Source organism: Brachycentrus maculatus, unplaced genomic scaffold (assembly GCF_059751285.1).
Source record: "Brachycentrus maculatus isolate JH-2025_06_01 unplaced genomic scaffold, ASM5975128v1 h1tg000421l, whole genome shotgun sequence".
Classification (NCBI taxonomy): Eukaryota; Metazoa; Arthropoda; class Insecta; order Trichoptera; family Brachycentridae; genus Brachycentrus; species Brachycentrus maculatus.
Window position 1 is genome coordinate 81,069 of NW_028281169.1, and position 18,146 is coordinate 99,214.

Genomic DNA, 18,146 nt, shown 5'->3' on the forward strand with positions numbered 1-18,146 from the left:
CGTGGGCCCGAAGGCCATAAAGATATTTACGCGCTACTGGACGAGGGATCGGCCGTGACCCTCCTCGACGCCGCAGTCGCCGACGCGATCGGCGCTCCAGGACGAGTTCACGGGATCCAGATTCAAGGAGCCGGTGGCATGAGCACAGTTGATGATACATCGCGACGCATCGAACTAGAAGTGTCCGGCAGCAGTAGGGACGCCTACCCCATGCGAGCCAGCACTCTGACACGGCTGAGCCTGCCGCGCCAACCCACGTTCACTGGTGGTAGTATCAAGAGTGTACAACCACAGTTGCTGATTGGGCAAGATAACGCCTCTCTCATAGTGACGAGAGACGCACGTAGACGGGGGGAGTACATCGTCTCCGTCACCACCCTGGGCGAAACTGTGCACGGAGGAAGTGCGCGGAAAACCAGGCAGCCGATATTCACCGCCTTGCCAGACGAAAAGCTGGAAGAGCGGGTGAAAGTCGTTTGTACTTCTGACGAACAACGACGGGGGGAGCAGGCTGCTCCCATCACCGCCCTGAAGAAAGTTGTGCAAGATGAATGTGCGCATCAAGCCAGGGACGTGATCTTCACCACCTCGCCAGAAGAGAATCTGGAAAAGCGGGTGAAGGCCATCTGCGTTGCGGGAGCACGGAACCAAGGGAAGCAGATCGCTCCTATTACCACACTGGTCGATGCTGTGCACGAAGAGAGTGTACAGGAGGCCAGGAACCTGTCCTTCACCATCTTACCAGAAGAGAATCTGGAAGAGCGAGAGAAGATCAGCCACGCTACTGACGAACAACGACGGGGGGAGCAGGCTGCTCCCATCACCACCCTGAGGGAAGCTGTGTACGAAGGAAGTGTGCGGCAAGCCAGGAACGTGATCTCCACCGCCTTGCCAGAAAAGAATCTACAAAAGCCGGTAGAGGCCATCGACGTTGCAGAAGCAGAGATACGGGGAAAGTTTATCACCACCCTGGGCGACGCTGTGCATAGAGAAAGTGCGCAGGAAGCCGGGAACTTAGCCTTCACCACCCCCCCAGAAGAACATCTGGGAAAGCAAGCGAAAGCCACTCATAATGCAGAATCACTCGGGCGAGAGGAGCACGTCTCTTCCGTCATCACCCTGGGCAATGCCGCGCACGAAGGAAGTGCGCAGGAGGCCGGGGACATGATCTTCACCACCTCGCCAGAACAAAATCTGGAAAAGCCGTTGAAGACTGACTGTACTGTAGACGCGATGGGAACTCTCCCGCTGGAGCTGATGTCCCGGGATCAGATGCGCGCTACGGAGATGTTCGGAAGGCGCCGGGAGAAGCGATATGGATCGTTTTTAACCGGTATGACGACGAGAGGCGTTCATGACAAATTGGGACCCTTGCTGAACACTGACCTCGTGATCCCGACGCTAAGAAAGATGGCAACTCGCAGAGGCCATCCGGCCAATCTGTGCTCGGGTAATAGAACCCATGTCGAATCGACGAAAACGAAGATAGATGCTGCAAAGTGCAGCCGGGCCGATGATAACCGCCTTCAAGATGCAGCCACCTCAAAGGGCATCAAATGGAGCTTAGATGACCCCCCCACTGACACGAAACGACCCAAGGTGGAGATGGACCGAAGAAGAAGATGTCGTCGCAGCAAAGGATCCCACGTAGGGATGGTGGGGAGTGTAAGCGACGTCATCGCGTACCCCGTGCGGCGGCCCAGAAAAGGAACTCTGGGCGCGCGGCGGGCGAGACGGCTGCCCGCCACACTGCGGCCCGAAGAAGGGATTTTGTGTATATTTAATTAGCTTAGGGACCTCGGTATGTGTACGCAATGTACTGCCCCCTCAATAAAGACTATAATGTGTCGCTTTCGGGGGTGGTCTTTGCCCATACCGAGGAGAATTAAGCTCTAGGCTAGGTTAAGTTACTTTTAGGAAAATAGTTAATAGTTAAAAATATAATTCATTGTTGTAAAGGCACCGGTACGGTATAGAAATGTAGCCCGTCCGGTGCCTCTTAGAGAGAGACAGAAATATGGCTGTCTCTTTCCCCCGGCCGCTGATTGGCTGTACTTTCCCACTGTCGGGCGGTACGCGATCACGGCCGGGTATATAGAGGGCGCATTTCGCGACAATAAAGCAGTTCAGTTCTAACACCGAAACTTGTTATTACTCCTCCGCTCCCGATCTCTGAAACCTCGCCGCGCCGCCAGCCTGAACCGCTTCGCCTCTTTGCACCGATTCACGGACCTGTTTCGGAAAGCCCTTTTCAGGGCTATAGAGGTTGACTTGTCGGTGCAGCGCTTTGTACCCAGCTTACAACTGGGTACAGCGGTTGCGGCCATCGCGTCATCAAGCGGTATTTACGCCACCGCCAAACCGCCGGGACTTGCCCCTTCTTGCGCCGCAGAGGAGACCGGAATTTATACAGTCTTGTGCGGACGGAAGACGTCTCGTACATGCGTCATTGAGGTTATGTATTCAGACGATAAAGCTGAATTTAAAATAATGTTATAGGTTTATTTGTAATTAATGGTAATCATTTCAAATTTTGATATGAAGCTTAAACATCCCGAGACTCGGCATTTTTAAATTTGCAATAAGTGCAAATTAATTTCCCATCACGAGGACGTGAATACGCGCTAAATTATCCGATTGTCCCTGTTCAAATCTACCGTCTACCGTGAAAAATATAAATAAATCAAGAAGTAGTAGTCGAGTAGAGACTCGACTGCGAAACTTGCATCGCGGGTCCGATTCCCGCCAGTGGCAAAAATCACTTCAAGAAAACAGTTATTGTATTAACATTCATTTTTTTATTACAATTTATCGTAAAAAATACCATTTTTCGAAAATTCTCAGTAACCATAAAAAGTTGAATAATATGAACGCTTCCCAGACTTTATTTAGCTCGAAACCCTCGGTGTACATACTCGTACGTAGGTAATGGGGCTTCAAATCTCTCGGTCGTATGGCGGGGCTGGTGATAACTCATCCCGCGGCACGTCAGCAGGCCGCGGGTCACTCGAGCCCCAAGCCCCTGCACCTACCCCCGCTAGAGCGGAGGGCGGAGACGAGGACGGGTAGCGCTAAGAGCGAACCCGCGACCTGCGAATGGCGGGACCTCTCTGTAAATCAATTATTTTCCCTTCAACCTTCTGTACATAAAATAGTACAGCGGAAGTCGGTTATAACTCGGGTTTGCCTGATCCGACCCGCGTTATATGCGCATCGCGATATAAATTATTTATTTATTATAAATTTCTTTATTATTTTTATAAAATATAAATAAATATCGAAACACAATAACTTATTACAAAATCAGTAATCTCTCCGCTGTTTTTTTTTCCAAAAGATCTTTTTTGAGAATATAATTTTTCTGGAAAACCAACTGCGCCATTTTCATCGGGTTTTTATCTTACGCCTCGAGCAATCCAATCGCAGTCTCTATTTATTCCTCGCAACGCTTCTCGGTATGTTAGAATATCGACTAACTCCTTATATTGAGAACTTTGACCTTTATTTCTTTTAAGGTCTTTTTTATTTACCTCGCAGTGCTTGTATGTATGTATTTTTTACGCCGAACACCTTCAAATAAAAATTTAAAAAAAAACCGCGGTATATCCGAATGCGAGTTATAAAAGACGCGCAATAACCGACTCCTACTGTATTGTTAAGTACGTCAGCCCTACTTCAAAAACCAATAAAACAGAATGGAGGTGCTGGAGGTGTGTGCTAGCATCTATATACTCGTACATAGATAGAGACCTACATTAGCGTAGATTCGCCCGGGGAGGGGAAGTATAAGTGCGGCTCGTATAAGACAACAGAATCATATTTTAAAAATGGAAATGAAATTTCTCAGAGGAAATGGTCGCTTCCGCTTCTCGTGGAATCCGATTAAATAATATCCCAGAAATGTGCTCTATTGCGTTCCCTTTCGATAAAGTGGGATTGCCTCGGTAATTTGATTATATTCATAATATTAAAGCGACGAAAGCGGAGAAGATGTAAATGTGAGCTGTGGAAAGCGTCGATAGTGATAACAATCAGATGGATCCAGATTCTATGATTACAGCGGGCGTGGAATGCGCGTCTCTTCAATTTAATACTAACTAATGCTTTAATATTCAGTATTGAGATGTGAGATATTGCTAGACTTGCATGTTGATGTAGAAATATGAGAATACGTGTAGTTACGAGTACATAAAACTGACTGCACTATGAGACAATCATACATATAAATACATAGATATACATCACTTGTCACAGGTTATGTATATAGTATATAGAGTGGTAGATAATGTGACGACTGAATTGAGGTTGAATTTGTTTGAAGTACATATTTACAAAGATAATAATTGGAATAATATTCGGTGTAAGTGTGTGTGAGTATACCTACATATTTACTAATAAATAATATATTTAAGTGCGCAATAATATAACTATACCCACACCACTCTTCCACATTCATGCATCTACTCGCACATTCTTCTTCAAACCCTCATCCGCACCCGATGGTGCAAGGGACCACTGCATCATATAAACGCAGTGTTATCTTGATCGTAAACACACGAAGGAAAGGTGATCAGACCTGCGCTTCGGGTAATATCTAATAAATATTTGAGTGAGAAACACTTATATTTATTCGAACCTCCCCTAGGAATCGAACCCGGGACCTCCAGAACGGTAGCCGAGCGTGCTGACCATTAATTACACTACGGAGGTGGACACGTACATATTTCAAGTATTCGACAAACTCGATCATACCAAGTTTTCCTCGGCCTTTATCTGCTCCTGTTCGCCTCATAAATTTGTTTTACCGTTCTTTCCACATGTCCGAGCCATCTCCGACACACCCTTATTAATTGTATCGATAATGCTTATCTCATCTTTGCAGTCTTTCCTTATTTCATCATTCGATCATCTATCTTACATCGTTTTGCGGCACTGAGAGTTCGGATTTCGCCTGCATTCGGCCTACTTTCATTCTTCTTTTGCCAACTCCACGCTTCACTCTCGCATATTAGTGTCGGTAGTCGGTAGTCGGTAGTCGGTAGTCGGTAGTCGGTAGTCGGTAGTCGGTAGTCGGTAGTCGGTAGTCGGTAGTCGGTAGTCGGTAGTCGGTAGTCGGTAGTCGGTAGTCGGTAGTCGGTAGTCGGTAGTCGGTAGTCGGTAGTCGGTAGTCGGTAGTCGGTAGTCGGTAGTCGGTAGTCGGTAGTCGGTAGTCGGTAGTCGGTAGTCGGTAGTCGGTAGTCGGTAGTCGGTAGTCGGTAGTCGGTAGTCGGTAGTCGGTAGTCGGTAGTCGGTAGTCGGTAGTCGGTAGTCGGTACCATGTCGCAAGTTAATTTATATTGATTAAAGAACATTCAATGGAGGTAATAAAAGAACACGTGCTCTATATAAATATTGTGATAAAGCCAACAAATTTATTTGTATTTATAACTTAAGGCGAGTTAATTTTTTAACACAAGAAAGCGATAAAGTTCGTTGGCAAAAAGCCCGAGACGATTATAATAGCTACATAAATACGCCTGAACCCGTCAATATAGTAATATTATAGTTCCTTTATTATTATAGGTTATTATTATAGGGGAGAGGTTCATACCTTGGGCCGTTTTTTTCGTTAATTGAAAGTACGTCAATTTTTTTATTGAACCGAATAGATCGGTTATTTATGATCTAATTGTTAGAAGGTATCATATGTTTATCAAGCATGGTATATATACATAGGAATGACATTTTACAAAACCTCTTCTCTTGGCCCAAGGTACGGTACGGTCGCGTACCTTGGACCATATGGTATCGTACCTTGGTTATATAAAGTAATCGCTCAGTAAAACTATTTATATAGTTAAAAAAATTTCCTTTTTTTAAAAAATAATTAAAGGCCTACAACTTCTTTGAATGCTATTATAACCATTTAGAGAGAAAAAAGATTATAAAAATCAATCAGTTTTCTTTAATTTAATTACGATTTTGAGATTAGTAAACTAGTAAACTGATGGCTCCAATCACCGCGTATCAACCGTATTCCATAGAAAACATATTGTTTTTCTCCTTGGCATCCTTAAATCACAAAAAACCATTGAATGAAACATAATTTAAATTACGTACTTTGTTCATGGCCCAAATTACGGTACGGTACCCTGAGATGGCCCAAGGTACGGGACGTACAGTAAAGCAATCAAATTGACAGTAACGTTTTTGAGGGTATATTATTCATGAATAATAAGATATTTTTTAATAGCCAATATAATCAGTACACAGATGCATGCAAATAAGTAACAACAAATTCTTTACCTTAATTTTTTTTTAATACTGGAGTGTTGCTTGAAATTTTTACTTTTGATGCACAAAAATCGTTTTTTTAATTTTAATAAAAATATAAGTAGCCTCTCCGCGCCACAAATATAATGCAATGGCTAAAGGACATTATTACGTTCTGACATTAAAAAAGATTTGCGAATATTTACGTACATGGCCGACGGGAACCGATTCACCAAGGTATGGACCTGTCCAGGATAGGGTCCTCTCCCCTACGTATATCTTCACTCTGTAATGTCCGTCATATACATATTATTGTGAATACGAGCGACACGATGATTCTATGAAATTCAGCCAACTAAAAACTACATTAATTTCGAGTCAGTTGCTCGTTTGTTATTTTATTTTACACAGTGGCTATATAAACGTCCGCTATTTGCGACTCTCTACATACTTTTATCCTGCATTCCTTTGGGAACATTTCGGATATTTTTTAAACAAAAATATTATTATTATTTCCCGTTAAATATTTTATCATTCGTAATAAGATCACGGAAAACGCTGATCACGGTTTGTATCACTGAAGAATATCGGATTCTGTATAAAGTTAGCTAAAAATTATATTTGTTTAACCTTTTTTTATGAATGGTAGATAATTAAATTTGAACTGAAAAAATAACTTCCTCATATCTGCATCGTCCGCCTTTGTATATTCCGGATCGTGCAATGACGTTTTAATTACTGTCGTGAGATTACATATACATACATACGTATATAGGTATATTATTGTTTATGTGAACTATGCTAAGCGTTAATCTACGAGGCGGATATATTTAAAATAATAATTGAGACATGGTTAATACTGACTAATAATAAACTCTCGATTAAAACTCGTTATAAAAAACTGTTGTCAGCCAAATTAAAACAATAATAATTATCACGTTTGGCCCGTGCGTATTATTATTACTGTTAGGTACCTACCAGCTGTTTTGCTTTAATATATTATTAAAATTAAAATTAGGTTAATTTTTGCCACAAGTGCTCCATCATTAATTCCAAAACTATTTCTGTTCGCAAGAAATTTTGCTGTCTTTAAATATTTCATTTGAAACAACTTATTGAGCAGTTTTCATGTGTTTGTTTCAAACAACACGCTTCTTGTTGATCGCTTTTTATTGGGTTATCACGCGTCTTATTATGTTGCAGAATGTTAATAATGAAACTGACAAATAAGTAATACTGTTTTAAAAAAGTAACACAACGCTCCGATGATACCCCCTCCCAGCGATGCGCGCTGAAACGTCCTAGAAAAAAGCAGCCAGCGAATGGCCGTGAAAGTCTAATGGATTTTATTGACATGTTTTCTAGATTAAACTTATTTAATGACACCGCTTGATGGAATTCCGCTTTAAAGATATTTATTTGTACAAATGTTTAATTTTGGTTTTTATTATCGATTCTTTTCAACGTTTGAGATCAGACGTACATTCAAACTAATAAAAAAATACCATTATTTAAAAAGAAAAAAAAGTAATTTGAGGACTTCGCCAGACAATGATGTTTATTACAAAAACAAAATTAGCTCACCCCCCCCCCTGAGAATTTTGCTCTCCTAACTCAAATGGATATAAATAAACGGGTGCAATTTAAGTCACTAACAATATTTACATAAGCTAATAAGTGCTGATTTTCAATAATTTATGATTCGGGTTGTGGTCCCTTCGTATTGTGGTTAATGTTAAGGATTCAGAGTGTAGGTCCTATATTCTAGCACCACTCTGCAGCAATATGATTCCTATTTTCAAACACAACCTGAAAACAGTATTGAATTGAAATACGTATGTATTTATATCTTACCAACACATTTATAAGCATTATCGATAAAATTAAGAAAGGTGTGTTGAGATGGTTTGGACATGTAGAACGAATGAGTGAGGAAAGAACGGTAAAACAAATTTATGAGGCGAATGTTAGCGGGAAAAGAAGCAGAGGAAGACCGAGAAAAACATGGCACGATCAGGTATGCCAAATACTTGAAAGTGGTCAGGTTAGGAGTCGTAACAATCGGCGGGTATGTATGAGGAGATGCATGAACGTGGAAGAGGCGAAGAATGTTTGCAAGGACAGAGTGGTGTGGCGCTCTATTCTCTCTGCCTACCCCTGCGGGGAAGCGGTGTGATGGTTAGTTAGTTAGTTAGTTAGTTTCTGGATCTCTTTGATAGCATATTCGGATTGAATTTAGGGATAATTGAAAGAGCGTAATGCAACCCGCATTGTATAGTGTGGTTAAGTATGTTCACGAGTAAGTAGGTACAATCAGCGATACAACATATAAGTGCACCTCAGCATGAACCGGCTTCCCTCTGACTGATACTAATGACTCCAGATTATTTTAAATGAGTTGCGAGGAAATGCATCTGCACTCCATAGTGCTTCCTTTACGTACTATACGGTACTTCCTCTATCTACTCTATACCACTGTTTATAGCGACGGCACCGCACTGTGTATTATTGAACTGTGCGTGTCTCCCTCTTTGCAGATACTGTCTGTTCCCCTATCCTGATAATCACAGAACTCTTCGTAATTGAAACGCTTCATACGCAGACTTTATCTCCAACTCTTAACTAAATATCCTGAAGTCAAACCTCACCGACTGAATCATAATCAAAATTACATTTATCATATTATTCTAGTCCATTTATTTTCTCAAAAACCTAGCACTATGGATATGTGTCAATTAGATAAGTAATTGTATTAAAATTTATAATTACTTACCCAATCGACACACATTGAAAAAGTGATTACTTAAGTTAATAAAATGTTTTTTCTTTTGTTTACAGAAATTTGTTCCCACCAAATCTCATGCAAGCTGCTATATTCCAGTACAGAACTGTTCTTACCAAACCGGATAATGTTACAAGTAAATACTATCCTTTTACAATGCATAAACACATCGCTCACTCCTTTCAAGAACGTCATAAATCAAAAAACTTGATTTTTCAGGAGAACGTTTTTAAAGTATGAAAATATAACACAATGTATTAAAAATAAATACTAAGCCACTTATTGAACGTTGTACTGTGCAACAGATTTTTAGGTAAAACCTGAAGGTTTTTTCTCCATTTCAAAAATATTTAGTTTATTTAAAAAAAAATAATTAAACAATACATTTTCTTAAAAATACAGAAACAGATTTTTTTTGCCCTGTAGCGGGTAAATATTACGTTAAAAATATGCCTCTTTTGCTGGGATATAGTGCATTTTCTGGGCATTCCGAAAACATGCACAACTGAAAATTGACAAATTTTGATTTATGACGTTCTTGAAAGGAGTGAGCGACATGTCATTCTCAATTACATACTTATAGTTGAATTAAAATAAATGCCTTTATTTAAAAAAAAAAATGGTTGCACCTAAAATAAATCAGAGAAATAAGGGTGGCTTTTTTAACACTATTAATTTAAATCACGTCTGAAGCATCACATGAACTACAATTCTTAGTAATTGAAGCGGAAACTGTTCTATGTCAATTATAAAACAAAGTCATCTTCTCATTTGTCCGAATGTAATGTAATTAAATATTACTTATGTATTTATTGCAGCCCAACTGACGGAATACAAAATCGGCGGAATGTACGCCGACGGCACCAACGTGTTGGGGTTGGTCAGTTTCAGCGTGGTCCTGGGAATCACAATCGGCAAGATGGGCCGTTTAGCTAAGCCTCTTCAGGAGTTCTTCCTGTCTCTCTCCGAGGCCATGATGATCATCACCAACTGGGTCATCTGGATGTCCCCCGTCGGCGTGTTCTTCCTCGTCATGGCCAAGATCCTGGAGACAGCGAGCTTCTCGGAGATGGTGGGACAACTCGGGTGGTACTTCATCACTGTCCTAATTGGGCTGTTCTTGCACGGCTTCGGCACCCTCGGAGTCATCTTCTTCATCATCACCAGAAAATTACCAATCAGCTACCTCGCCCAAATGGGGCAGGTGTTAGCTACCGCTTTCGGCACTTCTTCCAGGTAATTTCATTTCATTATTTCAACCGATATCTTTTTTTACTAATTTGTGTTTTTAAAATGGCTAGCAAACGAGTGGAGGCATTATACCGTGTCGCAATCATCACCTCACTGCAACTTCCAGCTCCGCAACCATGCCTGTCACCATCGGCTGCTGCGACAAGATGGGGATTGACCACCGAATATCTCGCTTCGCTATTCCCATCGGTGCCACCATCAACATGGACGGAACTGCTCTGTATGAGGCTGTGGCTGCCATCTTCATCGCTCAACTCAGAAATGTACCGCTATCATTCGGAAACATCGTAGCAATCTGGTATAAATTCATTATTTTAAAGTCAATGATAATATTGTTTGCTGATTTAGAACAAATGGTTACGGTGTAAATCCATCTGATTTTTTTAATGCGCAGTGTAACAGCCACAGCCGCGAGTATCGGAGCGGCGGGGATCCCTCAGGCCGGTCTGGTGACCATGGTGATGGTGTTGGATACAGTCGGCCTGCCGGCTGAAGATGTCACCATTATTATTGCTGTCGATTGGTTACTGTAAGTCTGTGTTATTTCATTATTCTCGTTCATTCCATGTATATTTCTTGCTATTTCGGAATACACTATTTCCGGTTTAGAAACACTTTTCGTGATATTATAAGACTAACTGTATCTTTGGCTTTCAGTGACCGCTTCCGAACCACTATCAATGTGATGTGTGACATGCTCGGGACCATCATCATCGCGCACCTCAGCAAGTCCGACATCATGCAAGATGCGGAGATGGACAAGGCCAACGCCGAGCCGCACGAACTACAAGAGTTAGGGAAGGCTAACAACGAAGACAAGTTGAGCATCTAATGTGCCATACCAACATTTATTTGTTCTCCTTAAAAACTTAAGTTTGCGTTAATCTCTAACAAAAATATAAATGAGTGAAATTGATCATCCGATTGTATCGAACCAGTTTAAATATGGTCATAATAATTTAAGGTTTATTCGTCATTTGTATTTATATTCAATCAGTTTCAGTTTAATATTCATTTGTAGGATTTATGAAATACGTTTTTACATTTTTTTATGTAACAAAAAATAATATTACGTTCGATAGTGAGAAAAAATTAATGTATTTTGTATCAATAGAGGAAATCAACACAAAAACCGATAAAACTGCACCACATTCGAACAATTATGTTTTGATACATTCACGAGTGTGTTCTTAAAAGTAGCATCAGCATTGTCAAATAATTACTTAATGAGTTTAAATATAAGTTGGTATAATTTATAATATAACTTATAGTAATTAATATTAATTAATAAAGAAATATAAGAGTTAGACTCGAAACTAACTTGTAAAATATTGCTTCGCATATTTCTTACTTGCAGATTCAAAATATAAATATTGATAATATTTTCATAGATGAATAGATGATAATTGGATTTGTGTAAGCAACCTCACACTTCGTAATAATTCAATTTATCCACTAGATCAAAGTAAACAATTTGTCGGTATATTTGATCTCCTCTTTAGGTTTAAATTACTAATTTTCCATAGGTTTAAAGTGAGCGAGAATGCTATTTCGTGGATGTTGTAAATTTACGGTAATCTAATTAGAAGATCTATTAAGTGTGACACCGATGATATATAAATAGTCGTTGTTCAATGTTCATTGTAATCGTAAGTCATTAGAATTATTTGTTATAGTGTTCAAAACACTCTAAAGTGACTACAATAAACTACATTGAGCCATAACCACATTGGCTGTCAAGCACAAAGTGCGAGCTGCGTAAACATTACTTTCTTTACAGAGTGCCTGTGGATACTAAACAATACTCTTATTAACTCTAAAGTACAAACTGTATAATGTGATGTAGATATTGTTACCCGCTCGTGTGGCCACTACATTGTACTACCTTTACTCCGTAGATGTAGACAAATATATATAGGGCATAATATAGACCCAGTTTATTCAATTTGTTTCATATGAAAGCTTTAATTTTTTTTATTACTGCGAGTTGAATTTATAATAGATTATTTGATGATGTTTGACCACATTGATACTGGAGTTTATTAATTTATTTTACACATTGTTCTAGGTAAATCATATTGCGCATACTGTTTTTATAGAAATGACCCATATACATATTACATTTCTATATATGTACTTTTATTAAATAAGCAAGCTGTATTTCACAAACTTGGAAGACATTGTATTACAAGATGGCACTGTGTGTCAGTGTGTACATATTACATATCCTTAATATTTCAGTATGGAAGTAGTTAACATTGATTTCATTTCGGGGGTAACTAATAAAATACAAAATCATGTACCTTTTAACAACGTATAGATTCCAATTCAGGTATAAAATTGTATGTAGGTGTAATAATATGACAATATCCATTCTTCTTATATTGTTGTGTAATAATATTATTAGAGTTAATAAAAACGTTTACGTATTTGACAACAGAAAGTTTTATTATCCCCCCTCCCCATCAGTAGTTTAAAATCTTCCTATATATAATAATAACAATAATCAAACCCTTATCCGCACCCCAATGGTGCATAGGGCACTGCGTCAAATAAACCCGGAGTTACCTTGATTGTTTACACATGAAGGAAAGGTGATCAGCCCTCCGCTTCAGGTACCAGTCCAGGGTAATATTGAATAAATATTACAGTGGAAAAATCACTTATATTTATTTGACCTCCCCTGGGAATCGAAGCCGGGACCTCCAGAACTAGCCTAGCGTGCTGACCATTACACTACGGAGGCGGACATAAATGTACAGTAAAAAAACAACTGCGTAGCTTTTTACGAGTTTAATCCTTACCGACATCAGTAACCTGATCACCGGTCACGGGTTGAATAAAATAAAAAGGGAAAACGCTTTATACGACGTTTCTTCAAAAAGTATCCAACCATAATTTTTATTGACAAAACAAATAACGCTTTGAGGGCGGAGCTTAGATGTTTGTAAGTATACCTAGTGCTCATGCTCAATTTTTTTTATCTCAGTTTAAGAACCCTGATCATGCAAGATTTTCGAAAAATGATTAAAGAACTTGCTGATGAAGTGAGAATTAGAGAACTTGCTGATGTTGGATCCATTCATTCCATTTAAAGAAATCAGCAAAATTTGTGCTAAAGTTGCTGAGAATTGAGCTGAAGCAACTTCGTGTAGAGATTGCACAGGACATGCTGGAGACTGCGATCAATAGTCCTAACTTTCCTAATATGCTCCCTGTGATTTCTGGCTTTTTCCCCAACTAAAAATGCCTTTGAAAGGGACCAGATTTCAGACAAGGGAAGACATAATGAACATTGCAACGGACCACCTGCGCGCTATACCAAGAAATACAGGGTGTGGCGTGGCCACTACCTTATTTTAAAAAATCATATCACAAAAAGTATACTGACGTATGGATTGAATTATTTTTCCTGTATACAGGGGCACATTAAAGTTTTATTTTATTTGGTTTTAAAAACGACATCTCGAAGACTGCCACCGTTCTCGACAATGCGCTGAGATAGGCTAATTTTGACATTTCTGACAAGTTTTTCCAGCATATCTGTGCCTATGCCAGCAGTAGCTGCAGGAATATTGAACCATAGATCTTTGGACAATTCGTGTAAACAAATGTTTTAAGATAATCCCGCACGAAACAGTCACAGGGAACTAAATATGGGGATCGCACTAACCACTGAAGATCGACCCTGAGAGAGATGAGCCGTTCGGGAAGGTGTTCCCGCAAGAAATTAATGGAAGATCGTGTTATGTGAGCCGTGGCGCCATCCTCTTGAAACCACACACCCCCCTCATCTATTTCTTCAAATTTGGGTAGAAAAAACTCGAAGAAATAGATGTGACGTCATTTTCGACTGTCGATGTTTTTAGGCATCGTCGTGGTTTTGGAAAGTCCATTATTTTTATTCTTTACACTACCAGAATCCCTACCCACATTGTAGGTATGATGCACATGACCTACAGGCACTATGCACTTTTCCGAATGCAAGCTGAGTAGCGATGACAGAACTGCCCATGGAAAAGTAGGCTTCCACGGCAAAATAGTGCTCCTCGTTCTTCCATGGTATGATTGACACCGTGGTGAACGCCCCACGTATTTACGAACATACAAAGTGATGTCACAAAGTCTTTATGAGCCAAAGCAAAGCAAAGTGCTTTCTCTCTTCCTGGGGGAAGAGAGAAAGTACTCTGCAATGTGACTGTCGATACGTACTACCTCTGTGTCTCGTGTAACCCAAGTTTTGTAACATTTTATTAATATGGTATAGTTTTGTAAATACCAGTGTAGATTAGAAGCATTTGTAAATTTCAAGTCAAATTGTAATCAAAAATCTTTTGCGCTAAAATAAATGCGGATTCCCAAGTAAGTTGAGCATTTATTCTTTTCATGATTTCACCTAATGATCAATTGCAACCTCCGAGGAGATTGGAACGCGTGGGCCCGTAATCAAGTACCAACGGGCTATCAAAGCGTCCGCAACACTTTACAAACCTCAAAAAAAAAGTTTACATCCTGCGCTTCCAAACGCGCTATAAGAATGCGTTCTAGGAGTAATTGTCATTTTGTGACAAGAGTTTCAAAAAAAGAAGTGACTGCGCCCTACCCTGTAGTTCAAAGTGAAAAAGTTCTCAAGTTTAGGTGTTATTTGAGAAAAATGAGCTTGGTGTGTGATGAAAAAAAGAACATGTGCCAAATGCATCCCTACAACCTCGTCAATATACTAAAATACTGGCGTAATCTGTATTAACTCGAATTTCTTCCAAAGTCTGCTGGGGAACGAATAACAGCAATAAAAATATACAATAGACAATGGTGATCCAAGAACATACGCTTACTCCAACTTCTATTTGTGCAATTTAATATTAAAGCTTCAAGAAATATCCTTGCAGTAAAAAATCAGTTGAAACTATTAAAGTTTACAGAATACAGCGGCAATTTAACACCTAAAGACATCAGCTGGCATCTACTATGGTGAGAATGTTGGGGCTTGTGCGCCCGTATACCTCGCCGACGTTGCGGAGCACCTGGCTGTCAAAGTATTGGAGACGCCCGGCAATAAGAAGACCAGTATCACCCCCCCGCCATCTGCAGTTGACTATCCACAATGACGAGAGCTCAATATGCTGCTCTCCAGCGTGACCATTGCTCAGGGAGGCGTCTTGCCCAATATCTTAGCCATGCTTCACCCCAAGAAGACTGAGAAGATGGCGCAATAATACGCGTTTTTCTTTAATATTTTTTTTTCTATCATTATCATTTTCATATCATAAACCTTATCTGTATAAGCACTCTTATGGTAGATCGGTGGTTATTCAAATCATTCATTTTCTTTTTGTGGATTTTTGACTTTTTTCATATTGAATTTTAAAATAAAGTATTCCTGTAAGTGGAGTGAGTTTAATTATTAATTTTAGTTTGATAAGCGAGTTATTTATCATACATCTTTTTTTAAAAAATACAATTAATTTGATTTTTGTACAATAGGTTGTACAATGTTGAGATGGTCGTAGGTACCTAATGGAATGTTAACCCTTTGGCCACCAGGACTTTTCGGCTTACTATCCTAGAAAGACCCGATTTAACTACAAATAATTAAACAGAAATATATGGTAGATAATTTATATACACCTTTTGAAATTGTTCAAACATCATCCGCACAGCAAAAATGTCTGGTAGAGTTTAGTTAACTAAATGTATACAACCATATACAAAAGTCTAAAACATAGATTAACAAGTAAACGCCACTCTATTATTGTTCACCACCTTTTCACACAGTGCGCAAAATACTCAAAATACTGCGAATCAAACGGCTCGCCGCGGCGAGCATAACCTATTTATTACATCCGCTGGACACAATTAATACCAAGTATATTAATACTAGTAATTAACAAATAAAAAATAGTCATTTGTATTTGGTTTTGTAATGTATTATATTACATAACTAAATACAAATCGTTATTTTTTATTCGATAATTACTTATTTGTTAATTACATATTATGTATTATTAAATAAATATTAGACTGAAAAATCACTAATATTTCATTTATATTTGAAGCACTTGTGATTTCCATTTTGTAATTAATATGTAACTTTGTTTTGAAATCACTATGAATATTTTATTATAATTTAATTATAATGTTTACCGGTTTCCAAGCTAACCGCTTTTTTATTAAGAATGATTAAAAAAATATATTTATATCAATTAATTGCATATTACTGATTAACTCTGACTCGTGAAAATGTATCTATTTGAAGAATATAACAGCAGTCTTTGGGCATCCACCATTATAATTGAGTTGTGATATCGCATTAAATAATAAAAAAATCCTTCACAATGGAAAACGATATTGAAACAGGAGTTAATTCCGGTTCAGATTCCGTTGAAAGCGTTTGGCAACATCGCGAAGGAGAATTCAAAGATTTTCTAGTGATAGTGGCAGAGATAGTTATTCACAGCAGTTTGATGATGAAAGCTCGATGCGCAACTTTGAGACTGATTTTTTTGGAGCATTATATATATTTTGGATAGTGAGACTGTCAACCGAGCTTTTTTCCCATTCACAGAAAACCCCGGCCTATAAATGCACCCTTACCCGACAAACCACCAATACCATATTATAATTTATTTTTCACGTTAGAGTTGTGGAATATGATGCCTGTACAAAGCGCAAATTTAGTAGAAGCAGTGAAGTTGTGCTAACAGCATATCGAGAAAAAGCATCTCAAAAATACCCGTACTATTATTATTGACACACTTCAAAGCAGAAAATTCTACAATTACAAGAAGACGTCTTGGGAAAGAGGAAACCATCAACAAGACCTCAGTTACACACGCGTATAATAAATACATGGGAGGGGTTAATATTTCTGACATGATGAATTGTGTATATTTGGATGAATGGAGATCAGTTGAGTATTGGAAAAAAGTGTCAATCAACATTTTATCCAGAATGGTACTTAATTCGCTCATTGACCGCCGAAGGGAATAGTCGCGTGCCGATACGCTCCGGGTTCCACCCGCGTTACAATTAGTACGGGTTTTACCCATCATTACAGTGTACTGTGTTTCCTGGAAGTGTTTCGTTTTCGGTTCTAGTGACAAGGTATTACCCAGTGGTGTTTGTGTGTGTGACTCAATTAGTATGTAGTATATAATAGTTAGTAAGTTGTGGAATGCGGGAAAATGCATATAAATGGCCACGCTGAGGTTCGCCACCCAGTTGGCCGCGTTTCCTGTGGAGGCGCAAAGAAGAGGATAGTGCATGAATGCAGGATTGCGACGTGGAATGCGACGCTCAACCCGCGGGAGCGCTAAGAAGAGAACAACGCAAGAGTGTAGAATTGCGACTTGGAATATTAGAGGACATATGGATGGAAAAATAAATGGACAGTGTGATGTGATGGAAAGTAAGTGTTTGGATTTATTATGTGTGACTGAAAGCTGGAAAAAAGGTAGTGGATCGATGGAGCGCGACAGCACTTTGATTCTCTGGTCTGGACTCCCTGAGTCAGATATAGCTTGTCGGGGCGTCGCCGCGTTTCTATCACCCAGGATGGTAGAATGCATGAAAGAGTATGTGTTCGTCAACGCAAGACTCATGTTTGTCAGATTCAAAGTCGGGTTAACAAAGCTACTTATTTTAATAGGATTTGCTCCCGTTAACTCCGACAGCGAGTCTGAGAAGGACGAGTTTTGGTTGAATGTAATGAGTGTGATGAATGGAAAAATGAATAATGAAAAGATAATTCTGGCAGGTGATTTGAATAGTTGGGTTGGTACAAGAAGAAACGGTTTTGAATCAGCGCTCGGTTTGTATGGAGATGCGAGAGTGAACACGAGGCCCACAAAAGGACCGCATT

General features: G+C 39.4%; 1 protein-coding gene across 2 annotated transcripts in view; it reads left to right on the forward strand.

Moving 5' to 3' along the window:
- LOC148302668 (excitatory amino acid transporter 3-like) overlaps window positions 1-11,405 on the forward strand; it is a 52,494-nt gene extending 41,089 nt beyond the window's left edge. For both annotated transcript variants that reach the window (XM_088271195.1, XM_088271194.1), the window contains exons 3-7: window positions 9,091-9,170; window positions 9,853-10,270; window positions 10,392-10,583; window positions 10,680-10,814; window positions 10,943-11,405. In XM_088271195.1, coding sequence (XP_088127321.1) covers window positions 9,091-9,170; window positions 9,853-10,270; window positions 10,392-10,583; window positions 10,680-10,814; window positions 10,943-11,117 — 1,000 coding nt within the window. In that variant the 3' untranslated portion in view covers window positions 11,118-11,405. The remainder of the gene's footprint in view (window positions 1-9,090; window positions 9,171-9,852; window positions 10,271-10,391; window positions 10,584-10,679; window positions 10,815-10,942) is intronic.
- Window positions 11,406-18,146: the final 6,741 nt, after the last annotated feature.